Genomic DNA, 17,339 nt, shown 5'->3' on the forward strand with positions numbered 1-17,339 from the left:
ACAATTTCATATTTTAAACGGTCAGAACAGGTTTTGTTTGGGGTTTTTTTGTGTGTTTTGTTTGTTTTCTAATGGAATAAAAACAGGTCGGGGAAAAAAAAAAGGTGTTTCGATATTTATTCAGTCGCGATCCACACAATAAAAACAAGAAAAATAAACATATTCAGTCAAAGTTAACAGAAACACTAAAGAAATCATTTTTAAAAATGATGAAATTTTGGGTCAATTTTAACCATTACGACTCAAGAAGTAGACGTGGAGCTGACGTAGGATTCTAAGATAAAGATGGTTTCATCTACTTGGTTCTCTGCTGAATCTAACCTGGAAAAGGACAAGAAACAAAAACATAAAGAGACTATTGAGGAAACTGAAAAAGACAGTTTCAGTTTGGTCTTCTTACTTGTTAACATGAAGCTTCAAGACGTCCAGCTGCTGCTTCTCGGGAGCAGAGATCATCTCCTCGACTTCGCTCAGCTGTTCGGGCTCGGCCCCGCTGGCCTGCAGAGACGCCAGAATGGCTTCGATTCGCTGAGATTTCTCCAAGAGGCGCCTGAAAACCGACATGAAAGCAATCAGCCACAATGAGACGGGAACTTAAACCATCAAACCAAATCTTTAGACTAGGACCCACTTGTTTTCTTTGGTCTCAAACAGGCGTCGCTCTATGAGGTTGGCCACGGTCTGCAGGAAAAATATGTTAGAAAAGGAAAATATGCACCCGGATCCTGCACATTTCCATGTGAAATCTGCATACTTTCCCAAATTTAGTTATGGAGGATATATCGACAGTGGCTTCAAATATGGAAAAACTAAAACAAACAGACAGAAAGAAGCAAGAAAGGAAGAAAGGAAACGTCCAGTCAGATCTTAAGGTCCAACCTTGTAGCAGTTCTGCAGCAGCATCCTGGCGGTTGGGAGCTGGTTGACGGTGTAAAGATAAAAAGTGCGAGACGGAGCAAAATCTGGGGTTTTGGGGATTTCCTGAAGCAGAGAAAGTTTGTCAGACTGGAGAACATTTTTGTCAAACAAGATAAAATTGTGGCTTTTTAATTTGCCAGAATGAAAAGTGATAAAATTGGACCATTAGATCTGCTTAATTCAAGGTTTATGTAAAAGTGACACAAAAGGTTCCTATAAGTTTTTTATACAGTTTTCCTGAATTTTCTAAATTTCTTGGCATTTTTTTGAAACAAAACCTTCCCTTTATTGGATTTCCACCTTTTAGGCACATTGATATTAAATAGTGATTTATTTTTTAATGTTATTTTCAGTAACAAACAATGTGACAATAACCTCACTCTACTGTGAATTTGGCATTTTTAAGTGTTGAACCAAAAAACATGATTTAATTCAGTTTTAACCAGTGTGAAATGAACTTTTCACAAAAAGTGAAGTTTCTGTAAAGCAAAGATATGACATCTTTTGCACAATACATCAAATTACAATTGTTAACTTTTATAATTCTGACTGTATTCAAAAGACAATTCCAAAATAAAACAACCCAAAAGGGACATTTTAAAAGCATCTTATCAATTAAACTATTGTGGTTCACCTGGAGCTGCACCAGGTTGTGGGACAGCAGCGTGTACAGCATGTCTTTAGCCTCCTTTGCTGGAATCATGGCAAAGTCCTCCACCTGCTTCTGCTCCAGGTGTCTCTTCCGCAGCAACAGACGGAAGATACGAGCCGACCGGGAGCCAAATCTGATCAGCAGATGAAAATGAGAACTGATTGATAAGTCAGTTCACATGAAAGTTACACGCATGTCCCGTAAAAACCCTAACGGACTCACCTCTCCTGCACGATGGACTCAACAGTGGCTCGAGCCAGGTTTGCAAGAGCTCTGTGCAGATCTAAGAGATGAGTTCAGGAATACAGCCAATTTATAAACCAGACTGGATAATTCAGTATTTCAGCTTTGGATCTAACTGCACAAAAGGATACTGACAACAAACATCCCTCCTCCACTTTCTCCAGTCTTCCCAACGAACTCCATCTGGGAAATAAAGAAGCAGTCGATGGTAAAAGAGATTCATGTGGATAGGAAGTGAAATTGCCCAGCAGGCGGCGTGCGTACCGGGTCGTCCACCAGCAGAGTCAGATACTGATCCAAAATGTGTCTGGGGATGTTGTAGCTGGCAGGGAGGGACCTGAAGACCTCATTGGCTGAGAGTGGCTTAGTGCAGGCAGCGGTGGCCGAAGTGGTCACCTCACTCATCCTCAGGATGGTCCTCACTATTTCACTGCTGGTCTGAGACGTTAGAAGATGAACAATCTTAAAATAACTTAATGGATGATGCTTTTTCCCTTTGTAATCTAATTTTATAATATAATTATGTATTCTTTAATAAAAAATTTTTTGGTGTTTAAATACACAAAAATCCAAAGTAGACATTTTAACTGTCAGAAAACTTAATATGTATAGCTATGCTGTTAAATACAGAGCAAGTCAGTTTTAATTTATAAACACTGTACTATTCTCACTAACATTTTTTCACCTTTTGTTCAGGTAGAGCCACAATTTTTTATGTATTTGTGGAAATACGTGGAAGAAAAAAAATTATACATGGTATTAAAGCCTGAAAATCCTTTCTCCCATCTTCACACATCTACAGATTGAAAAATCTGGATTTTGACTGGTACACTAACACATTAACATGACTTCATCCAAATCATGCCTTCTTAGCTCTGGGTGTTTGTTTAAAGATAAATCTCAGCACCAGCCTCAAGGATTCTGCATCTTTTCCCAGCATGCAGCTCCATCTATCTTCCCATCAACTCTGACCGTGTTGAAGAAAAGCATCTCCACTCCATGATGCTGCCACCACGCTGTATCACAGTGGGAATATTGCGCTCAGGATGATGCGTTTAGTGATTAAGGGTCATGCAGCATTTTTAATCAAAACTTCAAAACTATTGTTTTCTGTTAGGTTCACAAATACGCACAATGCTTTGTTGGTCTATCACATAAAATCCCACTGAACTCTTTTTAATATGACTAAGTGTGAAAAGCTTCATGGGTATCAATACTTTTGCAAGGAAAAGTGAATTAAATTACTGAAATAATTTATTTTAAGCTCATCCTTTAATAGTTTGGTTGTATTTTCAGCAATTCGGTGGAAACCTGACCTGATCCAGCTTATTGGCCACAGCACTGATGATCGCCTGGTCTCTGAAGTGTTGATGGAAACGCTCAAAATTCACCTGCCAGTAAATTCCTTCATCACCATGTGTCTGATCAAACAAAATAAAACATCCATAGCATTAAAAAAACACAGGTAGGCCAGTGACTTTGGAGCTTATTGATAGAACCAAATATTCACTGACCTCTGTGTCCATCTTAGCCCTTTTTGCATTCCTCTGGTCCTCTCCGTTTTCAGGGACAAGCTGCCGTTTGCCTCGTCCAATGAGCGAAACATGTGGTACGCTGTAGCACTCAGGGAAGCTCTCTGGAGTCGGCGGGGCAACGCTTACAGCGGCTGCAGGAATTGCAGCAGCTGCAGGAGCCGAAGCAGGAGCGGTACTGCCTGAAGTTCCTGCTCCTCCCACTGGAGGGCAGCGCTGGAGGAAATGGGTCTCCACCAGTTTGGAGAAAGTGGAAGACACTTCGCTGTAATCCATGCTGTGGCCTTCTATAATGGAAAAAAACACACAATTTCAACTAGGAGTCAGAATTTATCCTATTGTTTATTATTTATTGTAATAAATTCTTATCATGATAAGAATTTGAAATGTCTTTTTCACAATAAATTCCAGATTGCAATGCCTAAACCCCCCCAAAATTGTCAGTATTGTTGTTTTATGTCCATATTATTGTTATTTTCACTATTTTCTCCACTATTTGTTTAAAGAGAATATCAACAAATACCAAAACATTTGAACATATGATTAAATGCAGTTAATGTGTGGAGTTTGGTGATACAAATCACATTTCTATAAGTGACTCATGACCTAAGGAAAAGTATTACAAATGGGTATGTTTCTGAAGAACATACAGTGTTCGTGTTTGTGGAGCCATGCAGTCACAGCTGCCCATTTACTTAAAAACAAGTAATAAACTGTTCTAATTGTTATTTTTATTGCTATCACAATAGTACTGAAAAGAGGAGCATGCCAGAGAATTACTAGTTGAATTAGTCAAGCGGAGTATTCTTGTTAATTTACACTGACAGTTTTGCCTGTTTTTTTTGTTTGAGACCAATAATTCATACTTTTTAAGGGCTATTTTGTTTACAGACAATCCACAATTCAATACACATTGTTTCAGTTATGTGCAGGTTTTTATTTCAATTTCACTCATTGTTTTAGGTTATTTGGGATTTTTAAAATGTCTACCAGCCCTAGCAGTATTGTTCTTTAGAAATTACAGTTTTATTAATATTTGAGAATATTATTAAATGGTCTAAAAATCTACATTTATCACAATAATTTCAGGGACAATTAGTCGTCAAGTAAAATTTGTTATTGTGATAACCCTAACATTAAATTCAAAAGGCTTTTGAAACAAGAAAACTGCAGTTAAAGAGTTCTGGTGGACATAAAAACCGACCCTCCATGTTCTGCGTGAGTCGGTCTGCGACCGTCTTCACCGTGCCGCTCATCGTCATGTGGCCACGCTGCAGCAGCTCCTCTATGATCAGCTCGCCCGTGTCGCCGTACAGCGTTTTGGCCGTGTAGATGTAACGCGGGTAGCGCAGAACTCTCAGGATCCGATCGGAGCAGGCCCGGTACTCTGTGGGGCTGCCCGGTCCTTTACGGCCAGAGGTGAAACAACAAGCCCCATGTTGCACAAGCACGCACAGACACTTCTTTACCTTTAATGAAAAAGAAATATTAAAATACACCCATCATTCCTGAGTTTCTTCTACACTTTGAGAGAGAACATTGATGTGAATGGTGATGAATGATGTAATAATGCAGTAACATCAAAGTCTTTTGAATTTATTTTATGCAAGTCGAATATTATCCACCATCCTTTACAAACTAACAAAAATAATAATAATAGCTAATAAGTTGAGAAAAAAATAACCGGCTTGAATACATCACCACAAGCCGTTGGTGGCAAAATTTAAATGATAATTATAATTATAGGAAGAAAATGTTGGATAGCCGCACCAAATTCACCGAGAGGTTGGTTTCTTGGACGATGGTCCTCAAGTTCTGTGCTCCCCTTCGGAGAAGGTGAGTTCCCACTTTCTCCACCACCTCTCCGAAATGCTCCTGCAGCAGGAGGCCACACAGACGGATCTCCTGGGCCGTCATCTGCATAAAGGCAAGAATAAATACACACAACAAACATGTGGAAGAAGGTGCTTTAGTGAGATGAGACAAAAATTTAACTTCCAGTCCTATATTCAAAGTGCCGTGTGTGGTGGCTAATACACATATTACCCTTAAAGGGCTGCAAAAGTCTTGAGACTGGGGAGGAGGTTCACCTTGCAGGAGGACAAAGACTGTAAACATACAGTCTGAGCTACAAGCACAGGGTTTTAATCAAAGCCAAATTATGATCCAGTCAAAGCCCAGACCTAATATCAATTGAGAATTTGTGCCATATTTGGGAGAGAAAAAAAAAAGTTTAGCAACATAACTCGACAGATTTATAGCTGCAATTGTGGCAAAAGAAGATGTTGCCCAATACACGGCTTATGAAAGAAATTTTAAAAAAATATCACAATTTTTGCAAGGAACTGCAATGCGAACAATTTCTTATGTTAATTCGTTGGGTTTGTATGCGGCAAAACGAGGTAGAATGAGGTTTCAATAAGATGAACTCCCAACAGATTATTGTTATTTAAGGCATAAAATAAATACATCAATACAGCCAAGAAAACCCAAACTCTCTAGACTGCAAAGTTACACTGACGCCTCTTGTAACGTAAGTCTGTCTGTCAACTACGGCTAAAGACTACGACCTTAAAACCTGCTCCTTATGATGCACGGTGGGTCAGTGAATGTACAACTTCAGCGTGTTATTAGCACTAACCTTGCACACGGATATCTGTCAGGACAGGAGAAACTTTCGCCTCTATGCATCCCAAAGACCGCAGACTTCGCACACATGCGACTCGTCGATGACAACACAGGAGCACTTCCGCTATCCAAGTTTGCTCATCCGTGTCTCGCTGTGATGGCGCGCCGCTTGTCGGCCTGGAGGAGTATGGTAGACCAAGTTATCACATAATACAATGATTATGCAGCCAAGTTCATCTGTGTTAAAGTTAGTTGCAGGCTTTAGATTTTAGAGCAATGTTTCTCAAACGGTATTGGGATTTTTTTTAAATAATTCAATGTCCCAGTTCTTTTCCATGTCTTTACCAATTTGCTGGGATTCATTTAGTGTACTTGATGTTCTTACTTTAAATGTTGTTTTCACAAGTAATGTTGTTTCCATTAGAGCAAACATGTTTCAATGTTGGTAGATGTATAAAATTATCTGAGAATTACAGTTGTAAACTGTGTGATTGTGAGCGTGAGTGGGAATAAAAATAGCAATAGGTATGTTGTTCCATATAACACAGTAGGAGTGTAACAGGTAAATCTTTTATGGATGCAAACTTGACTAAAAACCCATCTGTTTAGGATTGTATTTGAAACGTAATCAATTGCAAATTTATTGATGGAATCTGTATTAATGTCGTGTTTTGATTGTTGATTCTATGTCGCATTGTGTTTCTGTGTTGGATATGATGTAAAGCACTTTGAAATGCCTTGCTGCTGAAATGTGCTATACAAATAAAATTTGATTGATTGATTGATTGTAGGTGTGTTACACTTCCTAAAACGCTTGACCTACATTGTTGGATCGCAATTTCCTAAAAATAACACAACATGTAGATTTCTGAACATGTGCCATTTGAGTAGTCCTAATATAAAGTCCTAATAGTTTCTGCACAACTCAGATTTTAGGGAAGTTTGTTCCAAAGCTAAGGGTATTATTCCACCCTTTTTGTTGGTTGAGCTCTTTTCTGTAAAGCAGTGACGTGATTTCACCAGGAGACGTTCTGTTTTGTTTTTCTGACCAGTAACTCAAAATTCCTGACTTTTAAGTGCAAAAAACCCCCCACTCCACATGAATGAAATTTTAAAAAGTAATAATAAAATGTGTTTATGTGTGGATAGTCCGTGACAATTTTCTTACTAATATGAATAATATTGTAGATATTTTTAATTTCAAATCTTACATGCACCTCTATTGTAGTCTACAGAGTGAAGTAGTATGAGAATGTGATTTGATTATATGCTACAACTACCTGCCATACACGGCCGACAGCTGTCTTCGGTTGGCGGAGGACCGACGTCAGTGTTTGTGCTTCTTTGGGGAAGATGGCGGAGGCTGCGGCTGTTCCCCCGCATCGGTTTTTCTGTCACTGTTGTAAGGGAGAGGTAAACCCCAAACTCCCGGTAGGTCAGATGACTTTAGTTTGTGTGCCGTGTTATTTTGTGGAGTACCGGGGCTGACAGCGCTGCCTGCCGGAGAATGTCTGATTCTTTCGCCTGCTTGCTAAAGCTAAACCCTGCTAGCCTGGTAGCGCTTGTTAGCCCTGTTTGTTGTTGTTGTAAACTCACGAAATAAACTCCTGTAAAGATTTTATTTTTTGCAAAGAAACAGACTTTAAAAGCAAACACTGTCTACTTTCGACAGGTTTAAACGTCTACCAGGTTTATGCCTAAACTCTCTGCTCAAAGATTTGCTTAAGATACTTCAGATATGTTGTTCGCGATTTTTCAACTAGTCAACAGCAACAACCGAGGGAGAGCTCTTAACTAACTGATCATCGACAACGTATTTAAAATTAGCTGACAGAAAGTCGACAGTTACCGTTTCTGATTTTAAAAAACAAACAAAAAAACGTATTATTGACAGGACGAGTTGGGGAATTTTCCAGAGTGTACACTTAAAAGTGTTTAGTTTCAGTTTTGTAATCAAAAGTAGGAGTGAACTGACCACAAGTGAACTATTTACGGTCAGCATTACGATACTTCTTAGAATATATATTTTATGTCCGCTCATGTATTTTGAAAGACTTGGAGTAAATCCAAGCTTCTACAAGTACTGAAGGAACTTCTATTATATCATATCTGTAAGATCTTTGATTAGTCTTATATGACCATTAATGGGCTTTTGGAGACAACTTTGTGTTACATTAAATAAATTTATGAATTTAAAAGCTAATCTAAGAAAGGTGGTCACACTTGTCTCTTTGTTCCATACTTCAATCAAGTAGCTGATTTTATATGTGTATATTAAACTTGCTGATTCAAATTGTCTTTGAGAACTATAAAATGATACGGTAGAAGACCATTCAATATTTTTCTCTATTCTCGCTGCCCTGGGTTGTCATTAGTTATATTATCAAGAGCTGATGGCATACCATTTGTCAGAGTGTTCTAATAGTTTTCATATGCTGTATGACAAGCAGCACCTCTGTAAATACCGAGTTTCCCCCAGTACCTTCTTGACATATTTAAACTCTTGCCTTATCTCAGAGAATTTGAAAATGCTGCCAACATTTCCAGATCTCACATTTTCCATGACAGCCAGAGGTTTAAAGTTGAAGCAGCCTGGATGAGTAGCTGACACACCTGTGTACAAAGTAGTTTTCTTTTTAAACAGCTACTTGCACTTTTAATTTTCATCAGACTTGATTAAAATAGCCAACTTTGAGTCTTCCTGCATCAGTAATCACTCCCATTATAAAATGACCAGATGTTGCACCAGTGGGTCTCTTGACTTTTCAGTCATATTTGTAAGTCTCTGTTTTTTGGTGCATCTCTAAATAATTTTGAGTTGTCAACATCAAATCAGATGTATTTAATTTTTTTAATGTATATATCGCCCTTTCACATGTTGATACACATCATTTTATCTCAGGGCAACACTCACCTAATGTCTGACCAACTGTAGTTGAAATTGTTTTCCTTATTGTTTTATTTTGACTAATTTTTTCAATAAGTTGTAACAAAGTGAAGCTTCTAAAAAATTGTTGGATTTGTTGCATAAGCGTTATAGCCAAGGATAAGCTAATACTTGACTATAATCAGTCAGGTAAGCTAATCATTGTTTCATAAAATCACATTTGTATTGTGTGTACTTACAACACTTCTAATTAGAGGTTTATATCCCGAGCTTCATTTGAATCTTTATTTTTATCTATTGCATATTATTTATTTTTCTACGCCGTCACTCACTCAAAATAGGTTTGCTACTTTAAAGGTTACTAACATGTCAGTCAGCCAGATGACTACAACGCCCATGTATCACAGCACACTACCTCGGTACTTCCCAAGTATCATTTTTCATTCATCTAGGATCATGTGCGCATGTATAAAACAGAAAGGATCAACTGGGCAAGTGTCACACGACTGGCACAATCTGGTTTTGCCAATTGTGCACTTTCAGATCCTAATGTTTGTCAAATCAGACTAATGAAATGTAACTCCTGGAATAATGTCATGCATGTATGGAGAAATTTATATCATTTTTCCAAAAGCACTTTCCAAATAAAGTCCATTATTAGCTAAACACCTTTAAATACAGTTTCTTATGCAGGCGACGTAAAATCTGATCATCTCCTCGTTGTCTGTATGTTCTGAATCTTCGCTCGGCCCTGTTTTCATGGCTGGAAGGCCCTGGCTTTCATTAGGAAAAGAACATCTGAGCGACGGCGGTGTTTTCCTCATTCTGTCTCACTGTTTTCTAACACTCAAGGCGTGGTCGGCCAGACCAGCTCTACCTCCTGGATTACATTCAGAAAACACTGGCTGTCATTCAAAAAAGGGCCTGATATCATCTGCCAATGTCCTGTTGTTAATTTAGTCATCAAGTAAAAATACGTTGAAATGTTTTTACACTGGAATCTGGAAAGTGTTTTCAGATAACATGTCAAAAAATGGAACTGGTGTCTTTTACTTTTTATTTTTTTTGCTGTACTTATAGAGGTATGTGATACCAAGATATTAGATTACGACATAAAACATTGAGAATAACATACATTTAAAGCAAAGTTTATTTGCATGCTTCTGCATGTTTTGTCAGCAAACTTAAGTGGAGCCAGAAAGAAAACATTCACAAGCTAAATTGTCTAATTATCTAAGACTTTGTAGTCATAAGTGAAGTTTTTAATTAGCTACATATGAAATACAAGTGTTTTACCATTTATTTTCTTCTAAAAACAATTGGCAGATTGGGATTTACACATTAATAAATTAGTCTCGTTAAATGTCAGTACATTTTTTGTTATTTTTAAGTTTTGATCGGCTCCACATTGACCGTCCAGTTGAAAGAATGTGTTTATTGTATAAAATATGCAATTTAATATATAAAAGAGGAAAATCTGAATTTGGAAACCGCAGATTTTAAAGGCTTTTTTATGAGGATCATTTTGTTCAGTCCTGATCTGTGTTTTCACACGTCTTTTATTTTTCTGCTTTGCTTTTGGCTTTATTAAATCAATTTTATATAAATAGCATGCATGTTATCTGAGTGGTGTCGATTTTCTTTCAAATTAAAGTACAATTTTGGAGACCAGCTAAGTAGTCTGGTACTGAGAGCTCTGGAAGTATTTAGGTATTAAATGTCAGCTGTCCAAGACACAACTTTGCAAAATAAAAGCGACCAGTGTATAATTGTTTTCCTGTTTCCCATAGTAATTTTTCCCTCTCAATTTTAGTTTAAATCTTTTTCAAATAAATATGAATTCACTTTGAAATATGCAGCCACATACTTTTTTCTAAACCTAATGAATGTCAGTGTAAGAATAACAAATATTTATTGGTTCAGTCTTCTTCCACCTAAAACAATGCCTCTTTATTTGTTCCTCTTTTTTTGTCCTATTTTCTAAAATCTAATTCACTTGTTTAGCCTAATCATAACACCTAAACCTGGATTACTCAAACCTAGTTCTTGAGATTTACCATCCTGCAACTTTTACATGCATCTTCTCTCCAACACACCTAAGTTAAATGACTGAATTCCCTCATCAGCTCCGCAGAGCCGTAGTAACGACTCGTTAATGTGTTTAAGCTGTGTTGGAGAAGAAATGCACCTAAAAGTTGCTGGACTGGACTTGGCCATCTGTGACCCGCACAAACATCTTCAGTTTCTGGTTATCTGTATGAAAATGTTTGACTCAGACTTTGTTTTGCCTCCTTCCAGGAATACATTTGTCCAAGATGTGATTCAGGTTTCATAGAGGAAGTAACAGAGGACTCCAGGTATGAGGCTTTTCTCCCTCTGCTTTAATTGTCTGTATAAGTAATCGTGTCAATGTTGAAGTGATCGGACTTTAGACTGAAGTTCTGTTTAAGCTGCTCGTCATGCAGTCTCGTTCCAAGATGGCACTACAATTGTTCAGAAATGAGGGGTTGAGTGTATGTTCATAACAATGTGTCTTTTGTCCCCTTGTGCGCTGCTTCCCTCAGCCTCCTAGAGGGCGGCGCTAATGGGCTAGATGACACAGCCACACAATTTGCAGAGGTACAAGTTTTTGGGGGGTCGTTGAAGGAATACAAACAAACTAACATCAATGATGTTTCAGTTTGCCGTCTTCTTTTGACCCTTATTTCTTATTGTTTTCTACGTATAATTTCTCATACTAACCCCTCTCTGTTGTTGACATCTTTGTAGCTATGGCATCTTTTGTTACTGGAGCGGCCATTTACAACAGACAGAGACAGTCCTGACTCCGAGCACCGGCTCCCTGGAGGACGCCTGATGGGCTTCGGTGATCTGGGAGGGCTGGGAGGCGGATCGATCGGGGGATCTGTCCCCACAGGTCTGGGAGGATCCATGGGGGGTCTGCTAGGATCCGGGGACTCCTGGGGGCAAGGGCGTCCGCCTCGTTTAGGCAGCCAGAGGAGATACAGGTCCAGAGGCAGCAGCAGGCCAGATCGCTCACCAGCGGTTGAGGGGTAAGTTGTTTCTACTGCCCAGCTCGGTTGTCTCCCTCCATGCTTCCCGTTAGTTTTGCTCACAAGCCTCATTTCCAACAAACAGCGGCGGTTGAGACATGTTGCAGCTCCAGTGCGGTCACTGGAGTCGCTCACAGCTGACGTACAAAATGATTTGCTGCAACTTGTTGGATGTTTCAGGGGCAGCCCTGCAGTTCTCTTTGCTGTGTGTGCAGTGACTAAATACAAGATGACTTTCACAGCAAAAAGCCACATTCAGATTCCCAGATCACACATAACTCGCTGCATAAGGCTAGAAATCAACTGATCAACTAAAATTTTTTGTTTGTTTGTCTCCAAAGACACTGATCTTGATCCTCAGACAATCAGTTAAAATTTTTTAATTGATTTTGGCTGCTTATTTTACTCAACTAAAGAAACAAAAATCTGAATTTAGCAATATAACTGGAGCCAATTGTGTCTTTGTCTTCTCATACCAAAGTTCTTGAATATACAATTTAAAATGGATTCTTTGCTAGGTTGTGTAGACAGGTTCATCATTTTAGGAGACAGTTATGGAAATGATGCTTCTTATTAGACTTGCAGAAAATTGAACTCACCGAAAAGAGACGTCTCTTTCTGCTTCTAAATGTCCTTTTACCCAATATCTGTCGGCAGTACTCAAAATATATGCTTCATTAATCATGGAGGGTGATTTCTTTACACATGTAGTAAAATAACAAGGCACAAAATATAATGAAAAGATGGGAGTAAATGAAGACAACTTACATAGAAAATATATTTGTGAAAGCAAACAAAAAAGCTTTCTGGAGTGTCTGCTTTGCTCAGCAGTTTCAGTGAGATGGTTTAAATGTTTCTTGAACTGCAGACCCCTCCTGTTATTTAAAAACTTTTTTTTTTTTTTTACATGATTCTGACACATTTACCAAAAAATTATCCCCATAAGGAACCTATTTATGCCTACATCACATTGGAGTTAACGTTTGTTGACTCCAAAAATGTTAACAAATGTTGCAATAACAATATGACTTGCAATAAATAAGCATCTAAACATTGTTTAGGATTTTGTTGTAAAAGCTACTTCTAGACAACATCTGCTGTTTTTGTTACTGAAATAAGTTAGTTTTAGTTTCATAATGATTTTATCTTCAACATGCTCATTGAACTGCTTAAACTGATTTTTACAGTTTAAGCAGTTCTTCACAATATGCATATTGCATACAGTGATATTGCAATGATGATAAATTTGCAATATATTGCACATCCCATGTCTGAGTCATTCATAGGTCAGAGAATTTCTCCAAGACTGCTTGAGCATTAAAGTATGAATGAGTGAAAAAGCAGCCAAAGTCCAAAGAAAATCTTTGATTGGTTACCAGAAATATTAATGCAATTTCTGACATGTACTTTAATTTAAAATGAAAATCAAATAATTGTCTCCCAGCTATAATGGGTCTTGCATTTGGTTCTAACTTTAGTTGCTGTTGTGTGTTTTTTCTTACAGGATTGTACAGCAGTTTCTAGCTGGACTCTTTGCCAACTCTGGAGTTCCCGGCTCACCTCCTCTGTCATGGTAAACCTAAGCAGCTTCGCTGGAGTGTCAGCGTTGCTTTTCTGAAACTGTTCATCTCCAGCTTGGCTGCTCCTCTGTCTTTTATAGGACAGGGATGCTGCACTCTAACCCGGGCGATTACGCATGGGGACAGGGAGGGTTAGACGCCGTCATAACGCAGGTGAACTAATTTTCTTACCACACTTTCACCTGTTTTTACCCTCGAGTTTACCTGTGTGTGTGTGTGGTTAGTTACTAGGTCAACTGGAGAACACAGGCCCTCCTCCAGCGGAGAAAGAGAAGATTTCTTCCCTCCCGACTGTCAGTATAACTCAGGAACAAGCAGGTCTGTCATATTTTCTGCCTCTTAGTTTCTGACCAGGCTACATTTGTCCTTAAAGTTGACTATAGCTGTGCTTGAGTTGTCAGTTTTACCCCTTTCCATGAACAGCGGTTACTTTATTAGGGCTGTTTGGTCATGGCTGCTAAGTTTTTAAACTAGTTATAAAATCTAGAGGCTCTACTCTATATGTTTTAGTGCTGTTTACATACAGAGTCACTTTAATGCATTACTATGGGGTTTTTTCCTTTTATTGAGAAAATATATATTTCATTAATATTTGCTTATATGTATCTTCTAGATTCAGAATGAAATGACTGGTCAGCTTTCTATAGTTTTAAATTTTGGAAAAAAAATTTTAATTTATTCTTTGGAGTGTTTTAGGTTTTGACAGGTAGTTCAAATGAAAATGAAGTAAAATGTTTCCTATTTCTATATTTATTAATTCCCTCTTTTTTTCAATTGACATCAACATCCAAAAATGATGAATTCAGCTGATTTTTGTATTTAAACAGACATTCAACATTGGCAAATTTAATATTTATTGTCTTTAAAGTTTCATAAAAGTACAACTTTATTCCTTGAATGAAAATTTGTGTATATTATTGTATTTAAATGTCAAAATGGGCCAACAATTGGTTGAGAAATCCAGTTAATTGTATGATTTTTAAATGAAAAGACTATGGCTAATAAAAAACTGTTTAGGGTAAAATATTCATTAACCTAGAAGAGATTAACAGTTTATCCCATTAACTAATTGCAGGGTACCTTTTGTAACTTTGTCTTTATAGAGTTTAACTCGCACTAACTCCTTATCTTTGTGTTGTAAGAATAGGAAGCTCATAAGTGAATAACAAAAGAGAAGTGTTTTTTTTATCAGTGAAAACTGAAGCATGTTTTCCTCTTCTCTCCTGCAGACTGCTGTATGGAATGCCCAGTGTGCAAAGAGGACTTTGCAGTAGGAGAACCAGTCAGACAGCTACCCTGTAACCACTTCTTTCACTCAGAGTGTATAGTACCATGGCTGGAAATGGTGAGTCACGATACAGAACAGCAAGCATATGATTCATTTGCTGTTCTTGGGGAGGAGAGGGGGGATCCAGATGTAAAACCACATTCAAACTAGCTTTCCAGGATAGAGCAAAAACTTTTATAATTATAACAAATTTCCATGTGCAAGATTAGTATGAGAAAGGAATGATTAGTTTGCAGTTTGCAATTGTACAGTACTTTTAAAGACTATTATTAACCCTTAAAGCTTTTCATATTTTGCCAATTTCATTAGGATTTGATATACTGGAAAGACACAGATAAGCATGTAATCATATATTAGTGCATTTCTAAGTTCTAAGTTTCCCACAAATCAGGTTGTGGGAAACTGATTTGCTGTGGAGGAAGGCGATCTGGTCAAATGAGAGAGAAAACTAAAGCTACGCGTCACCCTGAACACATCATCCCCATGCAGAAATATGGTTGTGGAATGGCCCAGTCAAAGTCCCGATCTGAATACTGCTGAGAATCTGGGTTTCAGCAGATTCTCAGCAGATAAAATGCTGTTTAGAGATGTTCTCTATCCAGTCTCACTGAGCTAGAGCTAATTTGCAAAAAGATTAAAACATCCCTCTAGATATGCAAAGGTGAGTGAGACAGAAAGTGGTTCCTATAAAGTGTTCACTCCAGAGACAGAATGAATGAATTCATACCTATGGGATTTTTAGCATTGTCCTTCTGCTTTACATATATGTTTTAAAATCTATTAAAGTTGGAGGTTTAACATGACAAAATCAGAAAGTTAAAGAGGATGGCTAACTTGCTGAAAGTTGACATCCATTGAAATTAGTTTGATTTGATTAAAGCTCAGCTTGTAAGTTGAGTTAATGTGTAGGTGGGAACATGCTGCACTGTTTTGTTTTTTAGTTTAGTTTGACAGTAGTAGCACCATATTTTGGAACAAAAAAAACTGCTGCAAGCTGATGTCTGCCTACTTTTCCCATGGTTCTGCAGCACGACACGTGTCCAGTGTGTCGGATGGGTTTGAACGGAGAAGACAGCAGCAGCCAGCCCTCAGAGTCCCCCTCGCTCTCCACGGACCCCCGCACACAGGAGAGATGGTCTTTTTGAGACACCCCAGCTGTCTCATCCTCAGCTTTCCATCACATACATCCAGGAAAAAAAAAAAAACAACAAACGCTTCTCTTTTTTCCCTATTTTCTCTCTGTTCCTGTCATCATATTTTCAGCCACTTTGTATATTTATTTTCTATTTTTAATGCCTTCTTCTTCAATCATGTATCCTCTTAAAGACGTCTTAATTTGTTGTGGTTTGCTTATTCTATTTTATTTGTCGGGATAGAGCAGCCTAGATTGACCCTCATCTCGCCCCGTTCTTTTTCTGTTTCCACTTCTCGAGCAAAACTTCTCCGCACTTTTCTCTCGGCGCGTTGCTGAAATTCTCCGACGGAGGGAAAAATAAGAAATTTTTTTCCTCTTTTCCGTTTCAAAGACACAGAATCCTGTAGCTGAGCCCTGTGAAGGCACGAGGAATATTCTTAATAGCAATTCTGCTCAGTTATTTTACAGTGATTGTCATCAGGAAAATGTAGACATTTTAAATTTAATAGGAATCTGGTTAAAGAGCCACAAATAGAAGCTGTAACTTCAGATAAGAGGAAGCATTTTTTTTAAGTCCTCCCAACTCTGAAACCGTACATGAAATGAGGAAATTACATTTTTTAGCGTTTCGCCCTCGTGTTTTATGCTTTAGATGTCATAAACTCCTCCTGGTGTATATATTAAATACAAATGACATCCCTCTCTCATTTTAGTCCTCTGTTTATGGCAGTCTTCTTTCGATTTGCATTTTCATCACTTATTTTGATGTAAATAATTTTAGTCCTACTTAAGGTTTGCAAAGAAAAAGAAGACATTGAGAATGGCAACACAAATGTGAAATACATGGTTTATGAAAACTGTATATTATAAATATAAAATGTTTATGATGTATCAATAAATTGACAAAAAATGTTGCTTGCTTACAGTGCGTTTAATATTGATTAAGAAACATTTTGAACAGTGCGCCTTATACACAATATAAAACTAAAAAAAGGCATTTATGAGCTTTGTTGATCAGAAAGATCATTAGTAGCATGATGAGGCACCAGCAGTGCTTGTGAATAAATCACTTTCATTTATTGCTGTTGCTTAAAAAAAAATTATGAAAAAAAAAATAGCTTCACAAACTCGATTAAAATGTGCTGAGGTTCTTTGGAGTTATTTAAATAACTAGCGACAGTAATTGTGCGAAACAGAAATGTGTTCATATTAAAACTGACATCGGATCTGCTCCTTTTCCAGCCGACTGGTGGAAAAGGAGCACCAGGTATGTCCCTAGTGGGGGCATAATGTCCCCACTAGGGAAAGCCAGTGGGGACATTATGCCAGAGTAAACCTGTCGATGCTGAATACCTTCACATTCATAGTGCAAAATAAATGAGCATATTAGTGATAGCAATGAATTAGCTTGTAATTGATATGT

The 17,339-nt window shown here is 37.8% G+C and overlaps 2 protein-coding genes across 3 annotated transcripts; one reads left to right on the forward strand and one right to left on the reverse strand.

Moving 5' to 3' along the window:
- Positions 1–100: 100 nt before the first annotated feature.
- Positions 101–6,118, reverse strand: polr3c (polymerase (RNA) III (DNA directed) polypeptide C). Of its 2 annotated transcripts, none has more exons than XM_032559455.1 (13): positions 5,987–6,118; positions 5,125–5,262; positions 4,550–4,814; positions 3,328–3,632; positions 3,130–3,234; positions 2,078–2,251; positions 1,945–1,996; positions 1,793–1,853; positions 1,553–1,703; positions 880–981; positions 632–681; positions 401–550; positions 101–321 (listed from the first exon to the last, which is right to left on the reverse strand). In XM_032559455.1, the coding sequence occupies exons 2-13, from the start codon at positions 5,260–5,262 to the stop codon at positions 243–245; spliced, it is 1,632 nt and encodes a 543-aa protein (XP_032415346.1). In that variant the 5' UTR covers positions 5,987–6,118; the 3' UTR covers positions 101–242. The 2 variants fall into 2 exon arrangements, with proteins under 2 accessions (XP_032415346.1, XP_032415345.1); XM_032559454.1 differs by having other exon boundaries at positions 5,116–5,262.
- Positions 6,119–7,274: 1,156 nt separating this feature from the next.
- On the forward strand, positions 7,275–16,830 carry rnf115a (ring finger protein 115a). Its single transcript, XM_032559457.1, has 9 exons — positions 7,275–7,404; positions 11,159–11,217; positions 11,425–11,479; positions 11,630–11,913; positions 13,418–13,486; positions 13,574–13,646; positions 13,718–13,811; positions 14,723–14,838; positions 15,810–16,830. The coding sequence occupies exons 1-9, from the start codon at positions 7,327–7,329 to the stop codon at positions 15,924–15,926; spliced, it is 945 nt and encodes a 314-aa protein (XP_032415348.1). The 5' UTR covers positions 7,275–7,326; the 3' UTR covers positions 15,927–16,830.
- The last annotated feature ends 509 nt before the right edge of the window (positions 16,831–17,339 follow it).

Source organism: Xiphophorus hellerii, chromosome 3 (genome assembly GCF_003331165.1).
Source record: "Xiphophorus hellerii strain 12219 chromosome 3, Xiphophorus_hellerii-4.1, whole genome shotgun sequence".
Lineage (NCBI taxonomy): Eukaryota > Metazoa > Chordata > Actinopteri > Cyprinodontiformes > Poeciliidae > Xiphophorus > Xiphophorus hellerii.